Here is a 24,537-nt window from a genome sequence, read left to right on the forward strand (position 1 = left end):
AACAAGGATGGATGAGTGTGTGTGTGTGTGAGAGAGAGAGAGAGAGAGAGAGTGCGATCACCTGTTGCCACAACCAAGTAGAGATTCTGTCAGCTTTCTGAAGATCAGCTTTCTCAGTGGAAAAAAAGTGTCCAAGCGGGGGGTATTTCTTCCTGTTTCACGGTAGCCAGTGCGCAAAAGTCAATCACTACAGAAACCGCAATGTCCTCTGCCATTTTAAACAGCACCCATTGTGTAATTAATCAGTATGTTGTGTCTCTCAGCTGTGATGAGCTGTAATGCTGAAGTTGTTCGTTTAAAGCCGTTTAAAGCTATTTCCTAGCTTTAGTAGTGTAGTAGTAATACAAGCGATCACAAAGAGCTGTGCATGTAAATGGGGGACACGGATTCACTTCACGTCACCTAACTGCCTCATATTACACACAAAAATTATCTTTTGCCACCACCTGCTGGCTAACATATGTAATAAAAAAAAGAAAGAAAAACAGTAGCTATTAACACATCTGCACTACTCTTACACTTTAGTTTAGAATGGCACGAACACAAGCGGAGTGATACACACACAGTGAAGCGTTAGAGTACTGATGCTGTCAGACCATCAGTGCTCATGGAACGTCTCTCGTCCAATCAGATTCGAGGACCGGAACTAACTGTTGTATATATATATATATATATATATACATAATAAAAGCATGTTTAAACATTTTGAGATTAGCCCATTTTTTTTGCCCAGGAGTGTACATACATACAGTACCTACATACATATTATATGAAACATTGTAAATGTCATCTCCATCACCGTTGTTTCCACCACAAAATTCTGCTGCACAAATATAGCAATTGAGATGTGCTGGAAATTAAACTGTGGTGTGAATTTTCATGACTTTAATAATAATAATAAAAAAACATAAATCCTAAAATAATGTTTAAGTAAATCTTACATTTGTCTGTGCATGTTTGTGTGTGTTCCTGACCCAGGAGGGGTTGGCCTGCTAAGCTAAAAATATGATGATGGCTGTGGCATTCATATGGAGGCATAAAATCATCTCTCGTGCACACCATGCCCTCCATCCATGCTAAGGACTCTTAACCATGCTGGTTCTTCCTCATCTTCGTCCTCATGCTGGATCAGCCCAGAGTCCCCCCTCAACCCTTAGTGAGAGAGAAGGTGGCTGAGAATTTGCCCCCAAGATGCCCTCTCAAACTCACTCCTTTAGAATTCCTCCTAGAGGTGGAGTCGCAGCATGCCAACATGATGACAAAGCGACAATTGTTAATGTCGAAAGTTATTCAAGCCAAGATACAACGTCCACACATGTGGACGCAGGGTAGCATTCGGTTAAAGTGGCAACTGTCATATGTACCTAAAAATGCCAAAGAATGGCTGAAAGTGAATGACAACTAAGACTGACCATTCTGCTGAACATATCCTTTTGTATTCCACAGAAGATAGAAAGTCAGGTTTTGGAACAACGTGAGAGCAAGTAAATTATGACATACATTTGTATGAACAATTGGATGTACCATCACTTTAAGACCTCTATGCTCACTTCAAATCAAAGGAAACTCTGACCTTTACACCCACAACTTCTCATATATTCAGTGAAGTCACTTTTCTTCCTTGTCACTCTTCTTTTGCATCTGTGCCAATCCATCAGTTGTCCAGTCCTGGACTTTGCCCTGTGCTAAAGTTAGCATGGCCTACGGCAACACTCGCCCCCTAGAGGACAGAAATAGATCCAGAAAATCCTTTTTCTCTGGAGCTTATTTCTTGTTATCTATCTATCTATCTATCTATCTGTCTGTCTGTCTGTCTGTCTGTCTGTAAATTGAAAATGTAGTTAAATATTAATTTGACCAAAATATTGCCCTTTGCCCCTTACTGTTCTCCATCTTCCCCACCTGCTTCACTAGGTACTGCATCTTCCCTACAAGTTGTATAATTTCTTTATCCCTAGGGAATCCCTATTAATAAATATAATATGTAATTATACATGTTGGGACGACAATAAAACAGATTTTCATTAAGGGGGTGTAAGGGACTAATGGAAAGGAGGAGGCGAGAACTGGCTTGACAATATAAATAATATTGAATTAAATAAAAGGACACAAACACAAACACATATGACCAAGGATCTTGTGGTGGACTACAGGAGAAAAGACAGAGAACACAGCTCAATCACCATCAATGGAGCACCGGTGGAGAGAGTCAGCAGCTTCAAGTTCCTCTGTGTCCACATCACTGAGGAACTCACATGGTCCGTCCACACTGAGGCTGTTGTGAAGAAGGCTCACCAGTGCCTCTTCTTCCTGAGACGGCTGAGGAAGTTTGGAATGAACCACCACATCCTCACACGGTTCTACACCAGCATTGTAGAGAGCATCCTGACTGGCTGCATCACTGCCTGGAATGGCAACAGCACCAGCCTCAACCACAAAGCCCTGCAAAGTGTAGTGCGAACTGCCAGACTCATCATAGGAGGAGAGCTTCCCTGCCTCCAGGAGAGCTACACCAGCGGTGTGTGAGAAAAGCTCAGAGAATCATCATAGACTCCAGCCACCCGAGTCATAGGCTGCTCTCACTGCTACCATCAGACAGGTGGTATTGCAGCATCAGGATCCGCACCAGCCGACTTCACGACAGATTCTTCCCCCAAGCAATCAGACTTTTGAACTCTTGATCTTCATTTACATTTATTCATTTGGCAGACGCTTTTATCCAAAGCAACTTACAAAAGAGAAAAACATAAGCGAATCATCTTAAGGAGACATTTGTACTAAAAGTGCCATACTACAAAGTTTCACTAGCATCAGAATAGTATACAAAACAGATTTAAGTGCAACAATTATTTTTTCGTTTTTAGTGACTGGTTAAGTGCTCTTGGAAAAGATGTCTTTTTAGCCGTTTTTGAAGATAGAGAGTGAGTCAGCTTCCCGGATGGAGTTGGGAAGGTCATTCCACCAATGTGGTATGATGAAACTGAAAGTCCGGGAAAGTGTTTTGGTGCCTCTTTGTGTTGGTACAACAAGGCGACGTTCCTTAGCCGACCGCAGGCTTCTGATGGGAGTGTAAATCTGCATAAATTATTTTAGGTATGCTGGAGCAGACCCAGTGACTGTTTTGTATGCCAGCATCAGGGCCTTGAATTTAGTACGTGCATCAACCGGCAGCCAGTGGACAGAGACAAAGAGTGGTGTAACATGTGCTCTCTTTGGTTCATTAAAGACCAGACGTGCTGCTGCATTCTGGATCATTTGGAGAGGTCTAATTGAACATGCAGGAAGGCCTGCAATGAGAGCGTTACAGTAGTCCAGTCTAGTTATGACAAGTGACTGAACGAGCAGTTGTGTGGCATGTACAGAGAGGAAAGGTCTTATCTTCCTGATATTGTAGAGTGTAAATCTACATGATCTCTCACGATAATATACATCAGCACTGCACTTTATTAATCTCACGCTGGACTGTCATAAATTATATTTTCTCTTAACAACACACTGGCAACTAGCTATCAACCGACAGCCTGAATGTCAATACAACACTATACAACCTACTGTTTATTTTTATTGTATATTGTGTATTCTTTATTGTGTATATTGTTTACTGTACATTGTATATTATTATTTGTATATTGTTTTGTGAGTAATTATGAAAATATTACTTTCATAAAGTGTGTTGTGTAAATCCGATGTTTATTGTAGATTGGTATATGTCTCATCACTGTCATGACTGCAATGTTGCTCGGAACTGCACACAAGACTTTCAACCACTGTTGCACTTCTGTATATGGTTGAGTGACAGTTAAGTGATTTGATTTTGGTTCGAGAATCCAATTTATGGAAACTATCCTTTTAAACTGGTTTAACATACCCATTCAAAAACACAACCTGAATTATCCCACCACACACACACACACACACACACACACACACACACACACACACACACACATGTTGTGTTTCCATGTTTTATGGGGACTTTCCATAGACATAATGATTTTTATACTGTACAAACTTTATATTCTATCCCCTAAACCTAACCCTACCCCTAAACCTAACCCTCACAGAAAACTTTCTGCATTTTTACATTTTCAAAAACATAATTTAGTATGATTTATAAGCTGTTTTCCTCATGGGGACCCACAAAATGTCCCCACAAGGTCAAAAATTTCGGTTTTACTATCCTTATGGGGACATTTGGTCCCCACAAAGTGATAAATACACGCTCACACACACACACACACACACACACACACACACACACACACACACACACACACACACACACACACACACACACACACACACACACACGTTTGTTTTCCTATCCTTATGAGGACTTTCCATAGACATAATGATTTTTATACCGTGCAAACTATAGATTCTATCCCCTAAACCTAACATAACCCCTAACCCTAATCATCACAGGAAACTTTCTGCATTTTTACATTTTCAATAAAACATTGTTTAGTATGATTTTTAAGCGATTTGAAATATGGGGACACTAGTCTATGTCCTCATAAAGCACATTTATAGCATAATACCCTTGTGATTACCAGTTTATAACTTACAAAATTGTCCTGGTATATCACAAAAACGCGCACACACACACACACACACACACAAATCTGGTTTAACTCACCCATTAACTCTGTCTGATCTCTGGCACTATCTTCACTCTGTGAACACTCACTATTGACACAAAGTTAACAGCTAACACACACCCATCAGTTATACTGGCCTGGAGAGAGAGGACATACTGTATCTTTATAGCCATGGAAACAAGAGGAGCGAGAGAGAGAGAGAGAAGAACTGGTGTGAGAGTAAAATAGAGAGATGACAAGGAAGAAAGCATCAAAAATATCCCGAAAAGTTGCTCTATAATTGGCACAGTCTGTCAGAACCCTATTTTATGTGACTGAGCTGGGCAGGGCAGCCATCGCGTCCCCACTGAAACACAACACTTAGAGGAGCGGTTCCTGCTTCCTCTCACTTCCCAGGAGAGGAGAGCAGACTCCACATCACAGGACAACAGTGTGCATCTCACTGAGGATTACTTTGTGTGTGAGTGTGTGTGTGTGAATTTATCACACCTATATACAAGCTTAACTGGAACTTTGTAGGAGAATGGTACCTTGATACCTGGCTGAGGTGCATGTGTGTGAGGTGTGTATGAGTTTCTGGAGGAGGTATAGGAAGATCTTGCTACAGCAGGCAAGAAACACGGGTAAGAGGGAAGGTTTATCATTCATATGGTGATGAGTGTTTCTGCAGCTTTGGACACATTTACTTTTTTTGACGCAAAGACAATAATTCCCTAAACAAAATACGATGCGATAGGCTCACACCATGTTTATCGCTGTTGCAAGTAAACACATATTTTATGTAGTCTGGGTAATTACTGGGTCTTTAATGTCTTTTCCTTTATGTTGCTCTCGTGGATTTTGAGGATTAGAGCATGTCATGCAACCTGTTCATGTTGGCATTTGCCCAATTTTGTGTCAGATGAATTTGTGCCCAAATGTAGAGTTTGATTGAGACATAGCCTTTGATGTCAACAACAAAGGATATGGGAAACTTTGTGTCCTCCCTAAAAAGTTGCTTATTCTTTCACAACCAACCTGCAACCCATTTTTGGGTCATGACCCACCAGTTGAGAACCATTTTCTTACACTTTCGTTTTTTTTGGAGAACTTAAGAAAAAGAATGGCTGGTTTTTTCATTTCAGATAGAGTAAGTACTGGTTTGTTCATCTGCAGTTTGTTCCCAATCTGATTGTTTAGCAGCGTTTTGGAGTTTGGCCCCTAGCAGGGCCCAGAGTGCATTAGCTGAGATATCCCCACTTAGGGTTTAAGAATCTACAAACGTGGACATTAGCAAAACATACCAGTAGACAATTCAAAATATGCACACATTTGCATTTTGTTTTGATAGTTTGGAAAATTGCTAAATGTTTATATAAAATTATATAACAGATATTAAGCTATATAGGGTTGACCTCTACTAGAAACCAAAAGTTAGTAGGTTGTATGGCTGGCTGATAACCAAAGGGTTGGAGGGTTATGTTGTACATTTTAGGACTGGTAATCGAAAGGTTGTAGGGTTTGGTTGTAGGGTTGGTTGTACAGTAAGTTGTAGGGCAGATAACAAAATAATAGAAGGTTAGATTGTATGGCTAATAAGGTTGGTGTTGGTTTTAAGGCTGGTAACAGAGAGTTTGCAGAGCTGACAATATTATAAAATGAAAGGTTAATAAGTCAGATTTTAAAGGCATGTTAATCTTCTAGGACTTCATGATTTCATTTTTTTTTATAAAAAATAAATAAATAAAAAACCTGACAAATATAGCACTAAACAGCAGGGCTGAAAATAGAACTGGGTGTTCACTTCCACAAGCATTTATATTTCTGTGGTGAAACAAATTTTCCTTTTCAGTCTTCTTTTGAAGAAAAGCATGCATCAAATTGTTTAAAAAGAAGCAGGTCATTTAACCTAACAGCTTGACCACGGATCTTAATAAGCTAATTAATGTCTTAATAAGAGCTTAATAACAATGAGCCCTGGACAATTTAATACTCTGGACAATTGGATTGTCTGCTAGAAAACAGGACTGATTGAGGTCTCTTGCATTCAAGCCATATTTACTCAGAAGCCTTTGCTACTCTAAACTTTGATGCCCACTGAGCAAAGAGATATTGTAACAATCTTAAGGTCTTGTACATACAGTATATCACTAGTTCTACTTGACCCGCCCAGGCAGGATTCGAACCTGCAATCCCCACCATGGGAGTTGGACGCGCTAGTAAAGAAAGCCATGGCCCCTAGCCTTGGTCGCTATTGCATCTCTTAAGGCCAGGAGAGTGAGGTTTACACAATGTACAGCTATCACGTACTAGCTGGCTACCGTTACACTCACCCCCCTAAACCTCACTCCCATTCAGGTCATGGCACCAGTGTCTTACTCAACCTGCCCCGATAGGGATTCGAACTGGTGATCCCCGGCATGGGAGGCAGATGCGCTAGCAAGGAGGATATAAAAGCCATTGCCCATGGCCTTGGTTGCTAGTGCATCTCGTAAGACTATCACTATCAAGTACCATCTGGCTACCATTACATTCATGCCCCTAAACCTCACTCTCATCCGGGTCACTGCATAAGTGTCACCAGTCCTACTCGATCTGCCCAGAGCGGTACTTGATTTGTCGATCCCTGGCTTGGGAGGCGGAAGCGCTAGCAAGGAGGCTATAAAAGCTATGGCCCCTAGCCTTGGTCGCTAGAGCATCTCTTAAGGCCAGGAGAGTGAGGTTTACACACTGCAAAGGTATCACGTACCAGCTGGCTACTGTTACACATATTTATACATAGTGTTTGTTCTCTTTATTTTCAAATAGAAGCAACAGTTAACTTCTTAACAAACTTATCTGAATTAAAAGTTACAGGAGAGAATTATTATCAGGGACAGTAAAGGCCCATATAAAATGTATTTACTGATAATAAATGCTCAGATGTTTCTTCACGCACAAATAAAATTGATGCTTTTGCTGCCTCAAAGACATAAGAAAACCTGCTCTGGCCACATAGTTCAAAGAAATTACCACGCTGAGAGATACTGTGGACATTTAAGACTGAACGCAAAGAGCAAGTAGGGGTTTCTGGGTCTTATAATAATAGAGCACACCTTGAGTCATGAAGAAAAGAAAAGAAATGAGTTATGGAAGGCAACAAGGAAAGACCCACCAGATTAAATGAAAGAAAAAGGCAGGCGCCAGCCCAAGAGGAATAGGGCCATTATTGTGTTGGCCCGACAGATAAAAAAAATGGACGCTATTCCTATTTCTAGATATTTCAGCTTTATGGTTTCTTTAACATAACTTTCAGTATCTCACAAAATAATTTTCCCATTTGTGGTGATTCTGTAGCTCATATGGTAAATCATGATGCTACCAATACCAAGGACATGGGTTTGATTCCCAGGGAAAAATATATACCTTGAATTCACTGTAAGTTGCTTTGAATAAAAGCAGCTACCAAGTGAACAAATACCACTTCAATGTTTTGCTAGTTTTTTTTGCTAAATTTCCCATTTTAACCCTATTAATGCAACTGCAGTTCCTCATGATTGTCCTTCGGGAAGGTTCTTCAGAAGAACAGCACTTGCATCCACCTGAAAGTGAGAGAACTTTGTTGTTTTAAAGTGACTGTGAGGAAAGAATGCCACATCATCAAGGCTCTCTGAACCATAATTCAATACTTCTCTACGTATTTTTCTCAGTCTCTGACAATGTGCTCCCTGGGGCCTACTGTACTCAGCTAAATCATAAGAACACCCTATTTACAGCAAAACATCAGTTCAGCTCTGCCAGAGGAGGGTTACTTGCCAGTGGCTAAACGTCTAGTTTAGCCAGTGGGGGAATGAATTACAATTGCATCATAAAACTTTGTCATTTCTGGGTTTATAATGATTTTTATGTATATATATATATATATATATATATATATATATATATATATATATATATATATATATGCACTACCCCCATACCTTTATTTTTTCATTCTGTGTTGATTATAGAACATTTTTATGCTGTATTGGAGAGTACCTAGCTCCCCAAAAGTAGCAACACTAATATAACATTTTTAGTAGTGTGATTAGTTTTCAACTTGCTATTTTTTGGTCAAATTGTGTTGCTCTCACAGCTTTACAGCCCATTTTTCTGCCTCAGTCTATATTACCTCTCATTCCTGCTAGCACTTGCTAACATTAGCATCGATGAGAGTGTCTGATATTTCATTAGCAAGCACTTAACAATACTTACCTAATATCACCTTAAGTTAAGACATTTATCAAATGTAGAGCATCTTCATTTCTAGAAGTGTCCATTTGGTCAATCGTGATTGAGTGTGCCTCATCTAATTAAAGTCTAAACTAAAACGGTGACTTGGACAGTAAATATCAGGATTAATGTGAGCTGTACCTGCAGTACATCAGAAAGACATATGTCCAGCACCCAAACAACATGAATCATACCCCTTGCTTGATTTATCGTTTGAAATAACTCTGCTCCAAATTCTTGTGACTGATCACCTTATTTGTTGTCATGTCTTAACAGGTGTAGCAACTTGATGATCATCACAATCGCTTGTTAGCAGAAATATCAGTGAACTATAGCGGACAGGGAGATGGAGTTTCGATTTGGCTTCAGGATCATTTTGGTCCTGACCATACTGGCTTTGGCGTTGTATGGAGGTGGCGCTGAAGGACAAAGGGCAGGTATGGTCGCACAAGTTCACATTGGCTACTAACCTAAATATACAGTTTACATAACCACTAATCATTGTCATAGTTTAACTTTAGTTTGAAGCTTGGAATTCAGAGTTTCTAATTTTACCTTGTATTTTGTCTTGTATTTTAATGTGTGTGCAGTTGACTGGAGTTTTGCACATGACATAATCATAGTTTAGACCAGTGACTCTGAACTGCTATTGCTTCAGGACCCAGATTTTACATCAGACATCAAGTGGTGACCCAACACAGTACCAAATTTGTTTATTGTAGAAAAGTAAACCAAAAATGTTCATAAAATCAAACATTGAACAGTTTCCAAATGTCTTTTAAATTTGTATGGTTTCATGCTTTTGGGTATCAATAATTAAAGCAAACAAAAGCAATCTAAAAAACAATGTATATTCTTGTAGCATGTGAATCAGTGGTGGCATTTCTCCAAAAACTAAAATTGGGGAACACTAACATCCCATTAGAACATTGCAATTTAAAAATTAAGGCTATTTAAAAGCCTTAATGCTTGCTGAATGCAATTTCTGCAGTCCAACTCGATCTAAAAGATTTAATTTCCAAAAACCAGGTAAGGAACTATACTACCCAAATTCCTGAAGTGGATCCAATTAGAGAAGTCACCATTATAATGAAAACAGAGCTCATTAGTTACCTCCTGCTGCCATAAATCATCGCTTTTGATGGACCCTTCCTGACTATGTCATGTTCAGATTTACGTCTGTTCTGTAAATAATTATCTTCAATGAGCATCTTAACGAGGTGTATATACAGTGAGGAAAATAAGTATTTGAACACCCTGCTATTTTGCAAGTTCTCCCACTTGGAAATCATGGAGGGGTCTGAAATTGTCATCGTAGGTGCATGTCCACTGTGAGAGACATAATCAAAAAAAAAAATCCAGAAATCACAATATATTATTTTTTAACTATTTATTTGTATGATACAGCTGCAAATAAGTATTTGAACACCAGTCTATCAGCTAGAATTCTGACCCTCAAAGACCTGTTAGTCTGCCTTTAAAATGTCCACCTCCACTCCATTTATTATCCTAAATTAGATGCACCTGTTTGAGGTCGTTAGCTGCATAAAGACACCTGTCCACCCCATACAATCAGTAAGAATCCAACTACTAACATGGCCAAGACCAAAGAGCTGTCCAAAGACACTAGAGACAAAATTGTACACCTCCACAAGGCTGGAAAGGGCTACGGGAAATTGCCAAGCAGCTTGGTGAAAAAAGGTCCACTGTTGGAGCAATCATTAGAAAATGGAAGAAGCTAAACATGACTGTCAATCTCCCTCGGACTGGGGCTCCATGCAAGATCTCACCTCGTGGGGTCTCAATGATCCTAAGAAAGGTGAGAAATCAGCCCAGAACTACACGGGAGGAGCTGGTCAATGACCTGAAAAGAGCTGGGACCACCGCTTCCAAGGTTACTGTTGGTAATACACTAAGACGCCATGGTTTGAAATCATGCATGGCACGGAAGGTTCCCCTGCTTAAACCAGCACATGTCAAGGCCCGTCTTAAGTTTGCCAATTTGGCCCGTCTTAAGTTTGACCATTTGGATGATCCAGAGGAGTCATGGGAGAAAGTCATGTGGTCAGATGAGACCAAAATATAACTTTTTGGTCATAATTCCACTAACCGTGTTTGGAGGAAGAAGAATGATGAGTACCATCCCAAGAACACCATCCCTACTGTGAAGCATGGGGGTGGTAGCATCATGCTTTGGGGGTGTTTTTCTGCACATGGGACAGGGCTGACTGCACTGTATTAAGGAGAGGATGACCGGGCCATGTATTAGCGTGATTTTGGGGAACAACCTCCTTCCCTCAGTTAGAGCATTGAAGATGGGTCGAGGCTGGGTCTTCCAACATGACAATGACCCGAAGCACATAGCCAGGATAACCAAGAAGTGGCTCTGTAAGAAGCATATCAAGGTTCTGGCGTGGCCTAGCCAGTCTCCAGACCTAAACCCAATAGAGAATCTTTGGAGGGAGCTCAAACTCCGTGTTTCTCAGCTGACAGCCCAGAAACCTGACTGATCTAGAGAAGATCTGTGTGGAGGAGTGGGCCAAAATCCCTCCTGCAGTGTGTGCAAACCTGGTGAAAAACTACAGGAAACGTTTGACCTCTGTAATTGCAAACAAAGGCTACTGTACCAAATATTAACATTGATTTTCTCAGGTGTTCAAATACTTATTTGCAGCTGTATCATACAAATAAATAGTTAAAAAATTATACATTGTGATTTCTGGATTTTTTTTTTTGATTTTGTCTCTCACAGTGGACATGCACCTACGATGACAATTTCAGACCCCTCCATGATTTCTAAGTGGGAGAACTTGCAAAATAGCAGGGTGTTCAAATACTTATTTTCCTCACTGTATATCCCTGGTTTTGTCTGCATGCTAGCGGATGGCATCTGCCATGCTCTGCCATATGCAAACAAAGCCCTTACAGGTGGCTACATGTATAGTGCTGAAGTTTGCACCATGCGCACTATGCGTGAGGCATACTGGCACGGAAAATCGAAGAATATTTTGGCCTTTAGATATCAACAACAAAAGATACTGGAAGCATTTTTTCTCTACTTTTACAAGCTGATGAACCTAGTTATTTTTCTATCCTATCTACAGTATACATTAATAAGGTTAGTTGCAATTAGCAAAATTTTCCCCTGCTGCTAGAGTCACTATCAGAAAAGTCCTGTGACCCATATTTGGGTCGTGATCCTGACCACTATTTGAGAACCACTGGTTTAGAGTTTGTAAAATGCAGTCCATGCATATACTCAAAGTGATCCATGGTACACTAACAGAAGTACAAACTTCATAAATCTGTGGCTAAACACAGTTCAGTTAGGACAACTCTTGGAGTAGTGTACATATATTTATATATGACATGGTATGGGCTTGGTCTTGGCAGACAAGAGCTGCTATATACATGCAGCTGCTGCTGCTGCTACTTGATATGAGTAAATATGGTGCTGCTGTTGCAAATACCCTGTGCGCTGCTGCTACTCACAGAGAAGTATGCCGCTTCTACTGAACAAACAGATCAGACCTAGACAAGTGGTGCTGGGGAGGTGGAGGGAGAAGCCAAAAAATGCTCATGTGTTCCATGTGACAGACTTTGATGCCATTGACAAGATCAGGGGCAGGTTGAGGAGGCGACTCTGTGAGAGTGAGTAATGAAAAGTTTGACTTTACTCTACAGACATTTTAATGTTCATTTTTGCCTCAAGGCCCAGATTTTACATTGGAGATCAAATAGCTACTCAATAAAGTACCAGAATTTTTTTATAGTATGGAAGCAAACAAAAAAATATCCTTAAAGACTAGCACCGTTTTAATTTCTGTTTTGATGTTTTTCTAATTGAAACAAGATGTTGGGGCAGGACATATCGAAGGGTTCGTCTTTTTTATTAATTAGCCAAAGCCATTCATTTATGAAACTAAAAGCCACAAAACATCCATTTTGATATCATGGGTGAAGGTAATTTGCATTTAATGGCAGTTTAATTTGTCTTCAATATTAAGTGTTTGCAACCCCTTTTTGGGTCATGACCCACCAATTGACAACCACTGGTCTAGGGTACCTAGGTTAGCTGTTATAACATGGGGCTCAAAATTCACTTGACAGTTGTAAAAAAGATAAAAAATGAGTCAAGGTATCAACATTAAAACTGCTTTTTTTTGGCATAAAATACCATTTTCATGAAGGTCTGTTCTGTGCCATACAAGATAGTTATTGGACAGGGTCTGGCCTTGCAAATGAATCCTCTGTGGCCCAGTCATTTCTGTGGTTTCTTGCTTCTGTAAGTTCTGATTATAGCTGAAGAAAGTACAAGAGATAGAAAAGCTCCCAATCTCAAGTGCTTTTCCAGATCACGTCTATTCCACATGCAAAGATAAACCAAAATAATATTTGGGACAGTCTTAGGAGGTAATTACTAACGACAAGCTTGCTAAAAATACCGATTCAAAAATACATTAACCCAAAAAATTGGGATGTGTGGTCTGAAACAACCGTCCAAATGCAGATGATGTGTGGGCATGTTGTTTTTAGCAGAAATTAGGAGAAAGCAATGTTAGCGAATAGCACAAAATCGAGCTTGCTTAGCTAGAAGAGTTTCCTTCATGTAATTGCGTAGAGAATGTTTTGGGCCTTGTACATGTTGCAAACAGTAGAAAATCAGTGTTTTGTTGACGGCACTCTCCTTCAACAATCATTGGTATTTGAAGAAGTTGTAATGCGTGTTCCCACATCCTCACTGAGCGTGGCATGAGCGAGGCAGTCGTGTCAGAGGTTCACATTGCCCGTGTCTCTTCTGCGAGAAACAGCAGAGCCTCTGCTCAGAAAATAAAGTTATCTATGGTGTCCTATGCAATAAAGGCATAATAAGCTGAGATTATTGCTGCTTCATGGACAGCAGCGGGCAGTCACATGCACTTCATCTTTATCAGCACACTTGGATGTGATTGGTTAATGTTGTGTCTATTGTATACTGTACACCTATATACACAGAATGGCAAAAGGTTTGGCTAATTCTCTCCTTTATTAAGCTATTTTTTTAGTTTACTCACATGTGGACATGTAAATTGTAGTGTACCATATGTTCGGTTTGAATCATTTTGATTTGCTTTTGTGCCTTTTCTATAATCTCTTGATTATTTTAGTGTGGTATTGCACGAAGAGCATCTGAGCTCAGCGTGAGCTGCGTGGCAAAAATAGGCTCAATGCCGAAAATGTACGCTAACTGCTGCACTGGGACATGTTACGCTTGCAGTGTGAACGGTGTAATCTGTTAATATGGGTGCCAAAATGAAAAGGCGCTCATGCCTTGACCACGCCCCACTCACAGAGGATATGTGAACCCGGCGTAACACAAGCCATTACCAATGCCTAATTTAATTAAGTTAGACAGCCTTGTGGGAAGATAGGCAACCAATTGGATTTGGCTGAGAGGTGCAGAGATAAAATGAGAGAGATAGCGAGCACTTATTCATTCTAACCCTTAACCCTGATACTGCCCAATGCCAAAAGAGATTCCAACCAAGAGATCCTCCAATTTTTGAGTGACTCTTAACAACAAAGATGACTCAATGGAAATTTCAACGAAAAGATTTCACTGCCAACAATAAACAACATCAACAAAGACTTTAACTAAGTATCAGGTCTAGTTCTGTGATAAACCAAGATCATTTGGCACTAGCATTGGTTTCTAAGAATTCTGGTGGCTAGAAAACATGGCATCTCAATGGACCAAGTTATTTTTACCTTGAAAATGATAGTCTTAATGTTTCAAGTGGAAATGGGGTTCACCAGTCTGGGTTTTTACTTTTTAATCTGCAGCTTTTAATGTGTTTTGTGTGCAAAGATCAAATGGAGTACCTCATTTAAAAGCAATAAGTATTACTCTAATTTTGGTGTAGGGATGTAATAACTGCTTTTTCAGATCAGTGATGTCAAAAGTACCGGTACTTTGCTACCAAGACACTAAAAATATAAAATATATCCCAATACCAGTGTCTACAGTACCATAGTACAGAGCAGAGACTTGATTCGAAACCTGCACACTGTCTGACTGACACACTGCCTGACTGACACACGGCTGCTTTCAAATCCTTGCATGCTTATGTGGCAACTCGGGCGGTGGGCAAGAAAAGGACGAATAACATGCAGACTACGCCACCCTGGGAATTTCACCCAGAGAATAATTGTACTACCTAATGGCAGTGATGTTGATAGAATTAAGGACACACAGGTACGTGTACAATTCAGCCAAAGACGACGTTCAGTGTTGGAAAAGAAACACCTTTTTATTTCAATCGTTTAAAACCATTTAAAACACAATCATCTCTCGGGGAAGAGAGCACAAAAAGGGAATAAACAAAAAAAGAAAAATGTACATATATAATTTACAGTTACTGAGGCTTACCGATGGAGGAGAAAGGAGTCAAAGGCAGTAGAAAAATCCCAAGGAAAGTCCCCCTAGCAAACACACCACCACACCACAGTGCATACAAATGGAAACAAGGAAGGCAACACAGCACACCATAAGGGGACGCTACCACCCAGACACCAGCACCACCATCGGCTCTCAGCCAACTGCGTAACTGGCGATGATCTAAACTGCAAAAGACTTCCACCTTAGTTTGCATGAGTTACGTGCTTAAAATGAATGTGTAAAACAGAGTGCTCATACACTGGAAACTGCACATACATTGAGAATAATTTGCGTTGATTGAGATGACAAAGCAAAGCACTAATCCACTTTGAAGCGCAGAGCACATATAGACTACTTTATATATTTATTTAAGTAAATCACAGCATATGCGCTTTAACGATCGCACTGGGCCATGTAGAAAACTGTTATAAGTGAAGCTTTCATCAAAACCATCTCAAAATAAAAGCTCATGTCAAAATAAAATCACAATTCAAAATAAAAGCTAGCAAATTGAGGAAATTGCTACAGAAATATATTACAATTGTAAAGTAAAATGTTGTATTCACTGTAGTAATATTAATAATAATAAATAATGATTAATATATAATATTAATAATAATAATAAATTAAGCAATATATCACAAGCAAGAGCGCTGTTGTACTAAATAAAAGTTTGTTAAAAATCGGAGTGGTGTGTTGAAAACTAATTATTAATTTTCACTTGATAAATGTGGATTTCTTGGGGGGAAGAAAAGGAAAAAAGGAATTGGGGAAAAAAAAGATAAAACAGTAGGGCAGTAGTATAATAGGAAATTAACAGGAACATTTTTCGGCCTGCTTAAAATAAATAAAAACATTAAAGCATGTTTGGCCAGGGGGGCTTGGATAACTCAAAGAGTATTGATGCTGACTTCCACCCCTGGAGTCGCAAGTTAGAATCCAGGGTGTGCTGAGTGACTCCAGCCAGGTCTCCTAAGCAACCAAATTGGCCCGGTTGCTAGGGACGGTAGAGTCACATGGGGAAACCTCCTCGTGAACGTGATTAGTGGTTCTCGCTCTCATTGGGGCAAATGGTAAGTTGCACGTGGATCGCGGAGAGTAGCATGAGCCTCTACGTTCAGAGTCTCCATAGTGTCATGCACAACGAGTCACGTGATAAGATGCGCGGAATGACAGTCTCAGAAGCGGAGGCAACTAAGACTTGTCCTCCGCCACCTGAATAACCGCGCCACCACGAGGACCAACTAAGTAGTGGGAATTGGGCATTCCAAATTGGGGAGAAAGGGGGATTAAAAAAAGCGTGTTTGGCCAGGCAGCTTCATCACTTAATGTATCTAGGCTTTGGTTCAGGCCTGTGGTCCACCCATAACCACTGGTCTGTAATCAGTAGTATATGTTGCTATACTGAACAGCAGTGCACTGTAATAGTGTTGGTTGTGCTAATTTACTAGTGTTTGCTTTAGCATCTGTTGTCCCTGTTTTCTAAATATACTTCTGATTAGCATAATGGGCATTTTAAACATGAGAGACAACATTTCATTATCGGCTCCTCTTCATGTGCCCCAGAGGACAGTTTGCTAAAATCCAGCTTGCCTGCAGACTTCAGATATGCTAACAAGAAAGTAGTGGGTATTTATTTCAGTTGGACAAATTCGGAGAAATAGATTGTAGTAGAATTGTCTCTGTATTGTTGCTAGCAGGTTGTTGTGGATGATTTCCAGGGGTTATTGTACTTTGATTAAGGTGTTCTGAGTGGATGCTTACTGGCCCAAGTTAAAAGGGCTTCTATGATATTCTTCGGTGTAATTCTATGGATTTTTCAACCTGATCTCATGAAAGTAATGTGACAGTGGCATTGGTCACATTTCGTAGCTGTTCTGAGATTAAAAGGTCCACAGTGATGCACTAAAAACAAGTTAAATGTTCTCCCAAACAAATAAGATTTTAAGGTTAGAGCTCTATTGAGTTTAAATCAACAAAACATACCTAATCTGATAAAAGTGTAATAAAAAGCAAAGTGTGACATGATAAACACAATTGTTGGCACACTTTTGGCACATGTGTTGACTCAGGACTCTTGAGGTCCTTTGTAAGTGTAACACTCACAATTGTAACAATCATTTGAAATACCTCACAATTTGAACAAGCTTGTAAATGAAGTTGGTTCTATAATGCAAACATTAAAATGTATCGCCTTGTGCCTTAAGTCATGTGCAATAGTAAAAGTGTTTTGATGTTATAAGATAGCATTGTTTGAGGAACAGAGTGAAAAGTGTTTATGAACTGATAATCTGCCAGTTTACTCGTGATTTGTGTGAAAGTGGAAAAAAAAGTAATTGTTGTTTTAGCGCCTCTAGTGTTTATTTCACAAGGAAACTGCCACGATATGCACAACAAGCTATGTAAAACTCATTTTGTAAATATTTAGAAATAGTAACATGATTACAAGCGACTAGGTTGCCAATTTATTTTCACTCATTTAATCATCCACTAGGCGAAAATTGTAAGGCTTACACTGTATATATATATATATATATATATATATATATATATATATATATATATATATATATAGCACCCCAAGATCATCACCAATCCTCCATCAAATTACACAGTTGGTGCAAGACACTGTGGTTTGAAGGCCTCTCCAGGTCTCTGTCTAACCATTAGATGACCAGATGGAGGATTGGTGATGATCTGGGGGTGCTTCAGCAAGGCGGAATTGGAAAAATTCTTCTTTGTGAAGGACGCATGAATCAAGCCATGTATAAGGCTGTCCTGGAAGAAAACTTGCTTCCTTCTGCTCTGACAGTGTTCCCCAACTCTGAGGATTGGTTTCTCCAGCAGGACAATGCTCCATGCCACACAGTCCGGTTAATCAATGTGTGGATGGAGGACCACCGGATCAAGACCCTGTCATGGCCAGTCCAATCTCCAGACCTGAACCCCATTGAAAACCTCTGGAATGTGATCAGGAGGAAGATGGAGGCCACAAACATCAAACAAAGCCGAGATGCTTGAGTTTTTGCACCAGGAGTGGCATAAGTCACACAACAGCATTGTGAAAGACTGGTAGAGAGCATGCCAAGACGCATGAACGCTGTGATTGAAAATCAGGATTATTCCACCAAATATTGATTTCTGAACTCTTTTTAAATTAAAACATTAGTATTGTGTTTAAAAATTTATACGAACTTGTTTTCTTTGCATTATTCGAGGTATAAACAAAAATGTTCATTTTACTCAAACATATACTTGGAAATCCAGAGAAACTAATAATTATGTATAAATGTATATGCATGTCTATATACATATTTAGTATACGAAATATGAAACGTTATGCACCATGCAGAAAATACTTCCTAGTATCACTAGGATCACTAATGATATCACTAAAATAAGTGTCTTGAGCAGTGGGGATTTCTTTAAGACTGCAAGGGAAGCTCAGCTTCCCCTATAATGTCAAAAAAATAATGGTCATATATGTACTATTGTGTAAACAATTTATTGACTAAAAATGCGTTAGAACACGTTCATCTCGAAGACGAGTTCGTTCAGAATCAGCTACATTACATATAGCAGGTCGGCTGACTCGATTTACTTCTCATACATTCCCGTAGCGTCAGTGCATTTCCCTGTTGAAGCCGAGCGTCCATTGACTTCAATGGGGCTGCTCTGAACAGTTTTTTTCAGTGCTCCGAAAATAGACGGTCATTGGATAAATGCTGCGATTATGTCCCACCCACGGACGCTCAGTGTCTCTGGGGGTGAATGAGGAGTGGGCTGGCCCGGACTCCGGCTTCAGCGTGATGATTGGAGGATCTGTCGAAAGACTGCATCTCCTTTTGATTGACAGCGAATCTGTACTATAAGAAGTCACTGAAGCTATTTCGGCTCAGTCCCATCGCGGATTTCTCAAGTGTAGTCGAAAGACAAACTGCTGCAACCTATTTCTTTATATTTGTTTGGCGAAATTGCTAGTCAATTTGCATAATACATTTCACACAATTATACACCACATTCCTTGTTTCAGTTTTACCAAGTTTAATATATTTTGTTTTAGATCGTTCGTTCGTTCGTTCGTTCGTTCGTTCGTTCGTTCATTCATTCATACAGTAGGCTAGGCTAACGTCGTACGGGTGAAACTGCGCACGATGGCAGACGGTGCTAATATTGTCGACCTGATTTTGGCGAAGCCATTTGAAAGTCTTCCTTACGAGGAAAAAATTAGAATTACACAGCAGGGCAGATCAACACCTAAGATTGATTTAGTGCAAAAAATAGGGTAAATAAGTTTATAATGTAGGCCGAAAATGAGCTTCCCCTCTTTGAAAGACCAGCAGCAGCCACTGGTCTTGAGATATCTCACCGGTCTCTGTGGCTGTTTGCGCTGGACTGTGTGAAAACAGAATGCTTTGATGCGCTTTCTGCCTGTCAATAATTTTGCGTGTTGTATTAGTTTAACAGCATCATTCAGGTTTAACACTATTTTCAGATTCATACAGTTGTCAGTTTAGGGTGCTATTTTGATACTGTTGTTTTTAACAAACCTAAGAAGATGCACTGCTGCTCTTCTGCTCGTTGTTGGTCTCAACGGTACAATGGTGTCTTTGTAGGGCCGGGTTTTGGAAAGAGGGGGTGTGTCTTAATCAGTAGCTAAGTCTGGTGGAAGTTCCAGAACTGTTAAAATTGCTCACAGAAACACACTTGCTTTGAGATATAATTTATGTCCGGAGTAGGAAAGGTTACACAGCAAAGTTTAATATTTGGGGTTAGAGGTTTTATATTTATTTGTATTTTTATTCAATGTAATGCTTGTTAAATGATTGCTGATTCCATTGATGATCAAGTTAACTTCTTTGATAAATCACTTCATTTAGTGAGCAAATTTCCCCATGCATTTGTATGCATTACTGTTCATCATTAACTGCATCTGGAATCAATTTGCAGGTGCACCGTGATTCATATTCAGTCTCTTCCAGCTTATTAAATTTATCATCTCTGACATGAATTTGACCCTAATCCAATCACAATTTCATCCAATTGAAGAAATAAGCAAGAGATAATTTTCAGAAAACTATATGGAAATGCAGGATGTCAAGTCTACATTCTGCTCAATACAGCCATGATTGTAGACTGGGCACTCTCTAAATTATAGTCTCAATGCCACAGCTAAAGGAAGTTGCCCTTGGTAGAGCACAGTTAGAAAGCACTCCAACATGCCACCATTTAAACATTGACGCACAACTGGCTTTTCATTGCTTGTCATTTAGCCAGTCAAATGAAATAGGTACTACTTTAAAGCCAAAAACAGCTCTTTATAGACTACAACATTTAATTGCTTGCTTGTCACTTAGCAGTACACAAACTGTGGGGTCAATTCCCCTAGAGAAACCATGTGAGGGTGAGAAATGATGTCATTCTCCAAATCAAAGGTTGCACACTCTTGGGATCAGCTGACAGTAGTGATGTTTCAAACACGTGTGATGTGTTGACGCTAGTTTTAACATATTAGCCGTACTTAGACCAACACTTAAATCTCAAATAATGTACTTTTTCATGCAGCCTAGTTTTTCAAGACTGTTTTGTGTTTTGTAAACGCATGCGGCTCTGCTGAAAAACGATCACAAATGCATCACAAAAAAAAAGTAGTACATGACGACGATGTAAACACAGATGAAGTTGGCAACACACTAGCCAATTTTTTCCCAGTGATTTTCAGGTGTGAGCTTCATTAACATAATCGCTGGCCAGGCAGTGGGAGACAGAGCACATGTGATGCTCCTGTTCTACTCGCTCCGTACAGGACTCGAACCAGCATCTCTGACATGGAAGGTGGGTGCGCTAACAAGGAGGATAAAGGCTACAGCCTCTAGCATCAGTCACTAGTGCACCTCTTGAGGTCAGGAGAGTGAGGTTTATACACAATGCACAGCTATCTACCAGCTGGACACCATTACACGTGCATTAGTGTCTGCCATCAGGAGTTTGTTAACCAACTGACAGGAGTCCCAATTGACCGGAGTCCCTCCCTGCTGATTTAATGACATCAAATCTGAAATAGCATTCATGAAAAGGCTTGCTTGAAAAAATGTGTTAAGTCACTAGTGCAGGCTCTTGTGCTCACGTCAAGTGAACAATGAGTTTCTTCTTTTTCTGAAGAACTGACAAGATGTCAAGCTGATCTAAACGTTTTCATTACACTCAGCTGCATATTATCACAAAAACTGATTGTATTCCATAGTTATTCTGTCACCAAGCATTTTTCCTGCCTTTTTGCCTACATTAAAATGACATCAGAAAGCGGAGCCACAACAGTAATTTCTTTACTTACTGAATCTGCACATGGACATACACGTTCTACAGGGATAAACGCACAATCATGCCCTTTTACAAGGTAAAGCTACTACATGAATCGCTTCCTAAGGGCGTTTTCACACCTGACTTGTTTGGAGCATGTGTTTTCACCCTCGGAATATTTCAATTGCACTTAGATCAGCTCCAAAACAATCGGTCTGAGACCACCTGGATGGAGAAGAACTATGTAGGTTAGCTCTTCACTGTAATCCATCATCAAAACATGGATATAGCCCTTTGGCAGCTATTATACAGAAAAAGGTTGATCTTTTTGCATCTCTACAACATAAACAATACTTAAATATTTGAACCCATTGACACATTTTATAGGTATATCATTTTAACCGGTATATCGATGAATAAGATACATCCCAGAACAGCGTAAAGATATTGGGCTCACACTTGACTTTTATTAACACAGTTTTGGTTAATTTTGAAATATAACCTTGTGAAAGTGAACTGAACCATGAAGAAAATACAACATTGTAACTATTTTAACCCCTGTTCCAGAACAAATCAAGCAAGCTACAGGTCTGAAACCACCCTCAATCACTCTATTGCAATTGTTTGTGCTCACGTGGTACTCCTAGGACTGGACTGGTAATCTGGCATAAAAGGCATTTTCCCGGTGGTCCGACACACTTTGGGGCTGATCAGGGGCGGACTGGCCATCGGAAGAACCAAGCAGGCCGTTGGGTCGGCCGTGAAAAGGGCCGAATGGGCCGCTTAAGCTAAAATGTGCCGCCACGTTATGCAAAATGGACCACAAAACGACACCGCAATATGCAGAAAAGGACAGTGAACACCCCCCTCCCCTACCCCGCTCAATTTTTGTTCCTTCTTAGGTAAATCGTGCAAAACCACAGGAGAATTCTAACACTAATCACCAATATCCATAGTGTAATATTCTGGCAATGCTAAGAACTACCAAAGGGTTGTAGATAGAAGGAAGGAGCGTGGCTTATTTGTTAGTAGGGATGCAGATAAAGCAATATAATTATCATTATATGTCATTATAAGTGGATGTCACAGTTGTCACATGGCAAATACATCTGTACTTGAATGCAACAAAAATAGCCAACCAGGTGCTCTTTTTTTCCCCAATCATTATTTATCCTGGGTAGGGCAGCAGAGCAGTTTTTCATGGTCAGGAGGGCAATGTTTGGGATAGGGCAGGAACATGGTCAGGGGTGTCAGCTTTTGAGAGAGTTACTCTGTGGACACTGTATAAGACAGAGATGTAATTGTGTCAAGTGACCCAACCTCTGTAAAGTGGAATTCACAGTGAAGCTGAGGCCTCTATAACTCTAAAAAGCGCTTTTTATAGGAGCGTTTAAAGAAAATTACAGGGTCTGATCGTATATGATTGTCAGGGATGCGATCAGCCATTGTGGTTTGGGCATCTGCCTGGTTCATGCCAAGAGTGTGTGCATTTGTGGGAGAGAATGAGAGAGTAAGAGAGAGAATGGAATTAAAAGACATTCAAAAGCATGTAATCAATGGCATATTGAGGTATTTTGGTGTGATTTTGTTGATACACTGCCAAGGAAAGTCCATGTTAAGTGAAGTCTTAGATTTGGTGCTATAACAAGGATGAAGTGGACTGACCAGTGCACTTGCAAAAAAGTGCCTTGGTACTACCACGTTGGGTTAGACTTGGTACAGTGGTAGTACCATATATATTTGGACATGTGCCTTGGTAATACAATGATATTCTCGGATGCACCATCATGTCATTACTGCAAATGGAATCACTATGGGGTTTTTGTCGGAATAGCTAACATCATTTATTTAGCATATACTCTAATTCCGAAAGTTCCAAAGTATTCATATCCCATTGCTAGAATCAAGACCAATTCCCACTCACTACACCTTTATAACCTTGCTTTCGTAAGCTAATGCAGGTGTAGCCATTTTAAGTCCAGCAATTTATGATTTTACACCAGGAAAGCTTAAACCAATGCTTAACTACTTGGTATCGTTATCAAGAATAAGGATTTTTCTAGGGTCGTTTCCAGTCTCAAAAATAGCAATTTGAGTCGTTTTGTTGGTCGTAGTGGGTGTTCATACTGCTGAATGTCTTAATTTTATTGGTGGGGTTCACAACTAGTTATGGCTTTTGAAAATCTGATTACAAATGGGATGTGTTGCTGGTAAAAATAAGAGAGTTTACAAATGTAACAAGCAAATTGGAATTTTTTAGAGGGGGGAAAACTCATACAGAAAGTTGAAATGGCAATATATGCAAATGCATATTTTAAGTATATATTTATATACATTATGGTTTTAGCTGATATAAAAAAATCACTTACTTCACTAACAGGTGTTCAACATATATTTCAAAATACTTCAATAATGGCCATGTAACGTAAAATTCCCAAATGCTAGTGGAATTTGAATATGACATATATGCTTACCTTTGTAATATGTTCATGTTTGGACTCATATCATATTTATGTACACAGAGTTTGTATATTACTGCATAATGCATCATATCATGAACAAGATCAATAATTATCAAGACATGAATCAAACACTTAGAATTCCCTCTATTTCTGACTTGGTTTTCCATGGATCATTTTATAATTATCTCTGCATGTGGGCAGAGACTTTGCTGAATTGCCCACATTGTACCCCCAATTTTTGTGTTTTTTTGCTCTGTATGTGTGAATGCCCTTTTACAATAACAGCTAGACAAAACCATTGCTAGCTGTTAGCATATGTGTTCCCACACATTGAGTTGTGGTGGTTATGCGGGCAGAGCAAGTTTAAGTCCAGCTTGTGACATTTTGAGATCCCTCTTCTATCATTCCCTGTCCTCCTCAATCTCCCTTTCAATTAAAGTTGACAAAAAGTTAAAAGAAACCATAAAAAATCCAATAGCGTCTAATATTAGCATTCTTTCTTAGCACTAGCAAGTTCCTCTCTACA

General features: G+C 39.6%; 1 protein-coding gene across 1 annotated transcript in view; it reads left to right on the forward strand.

The window, feature by feature from the left end:
* Positions 1-5,008: 5,008 nt before the first annotated feature.
* The window catches only part of LOC127651094 (collagen alpha-1(XXII) chain-like), a 70,525-nt gene continuing 50,996 nt past the window's right edge, over positions 5,009-24,537 (forward strand). The window contains exons 1-2 of the mRNA XM_052136815.1: positions 5,009-5,224; positions 9,108-9,268. Coding sequence (XP_051992775.1) covers positions 9,178-9,268 — 91 coding nt within the window. The 5' untranslated portion in view covers positions 5,009-5,224; positions 9,108-9,177. The remainder of the gene's footprint in view (positions 5,225-9,107; positions 9,269-24,537) is intronic.

This window comes from Xyrauchen texanus, chromosome 10 (assembly GCF_025860055.1).
Source record: "Xyrauchen texanus isolate HMW12.3.18 chromosome 10, RBS_HiC_50CHRs, whole genome shotgun sequence".
NCBI classification, from domain to species: domain Eukaryota; kingdom Metazoa; phylum Chordata; class Actinopteri; order Cypriniformes; family Catostomidae; genus Xyrauchen; species Xyrauchen texanus.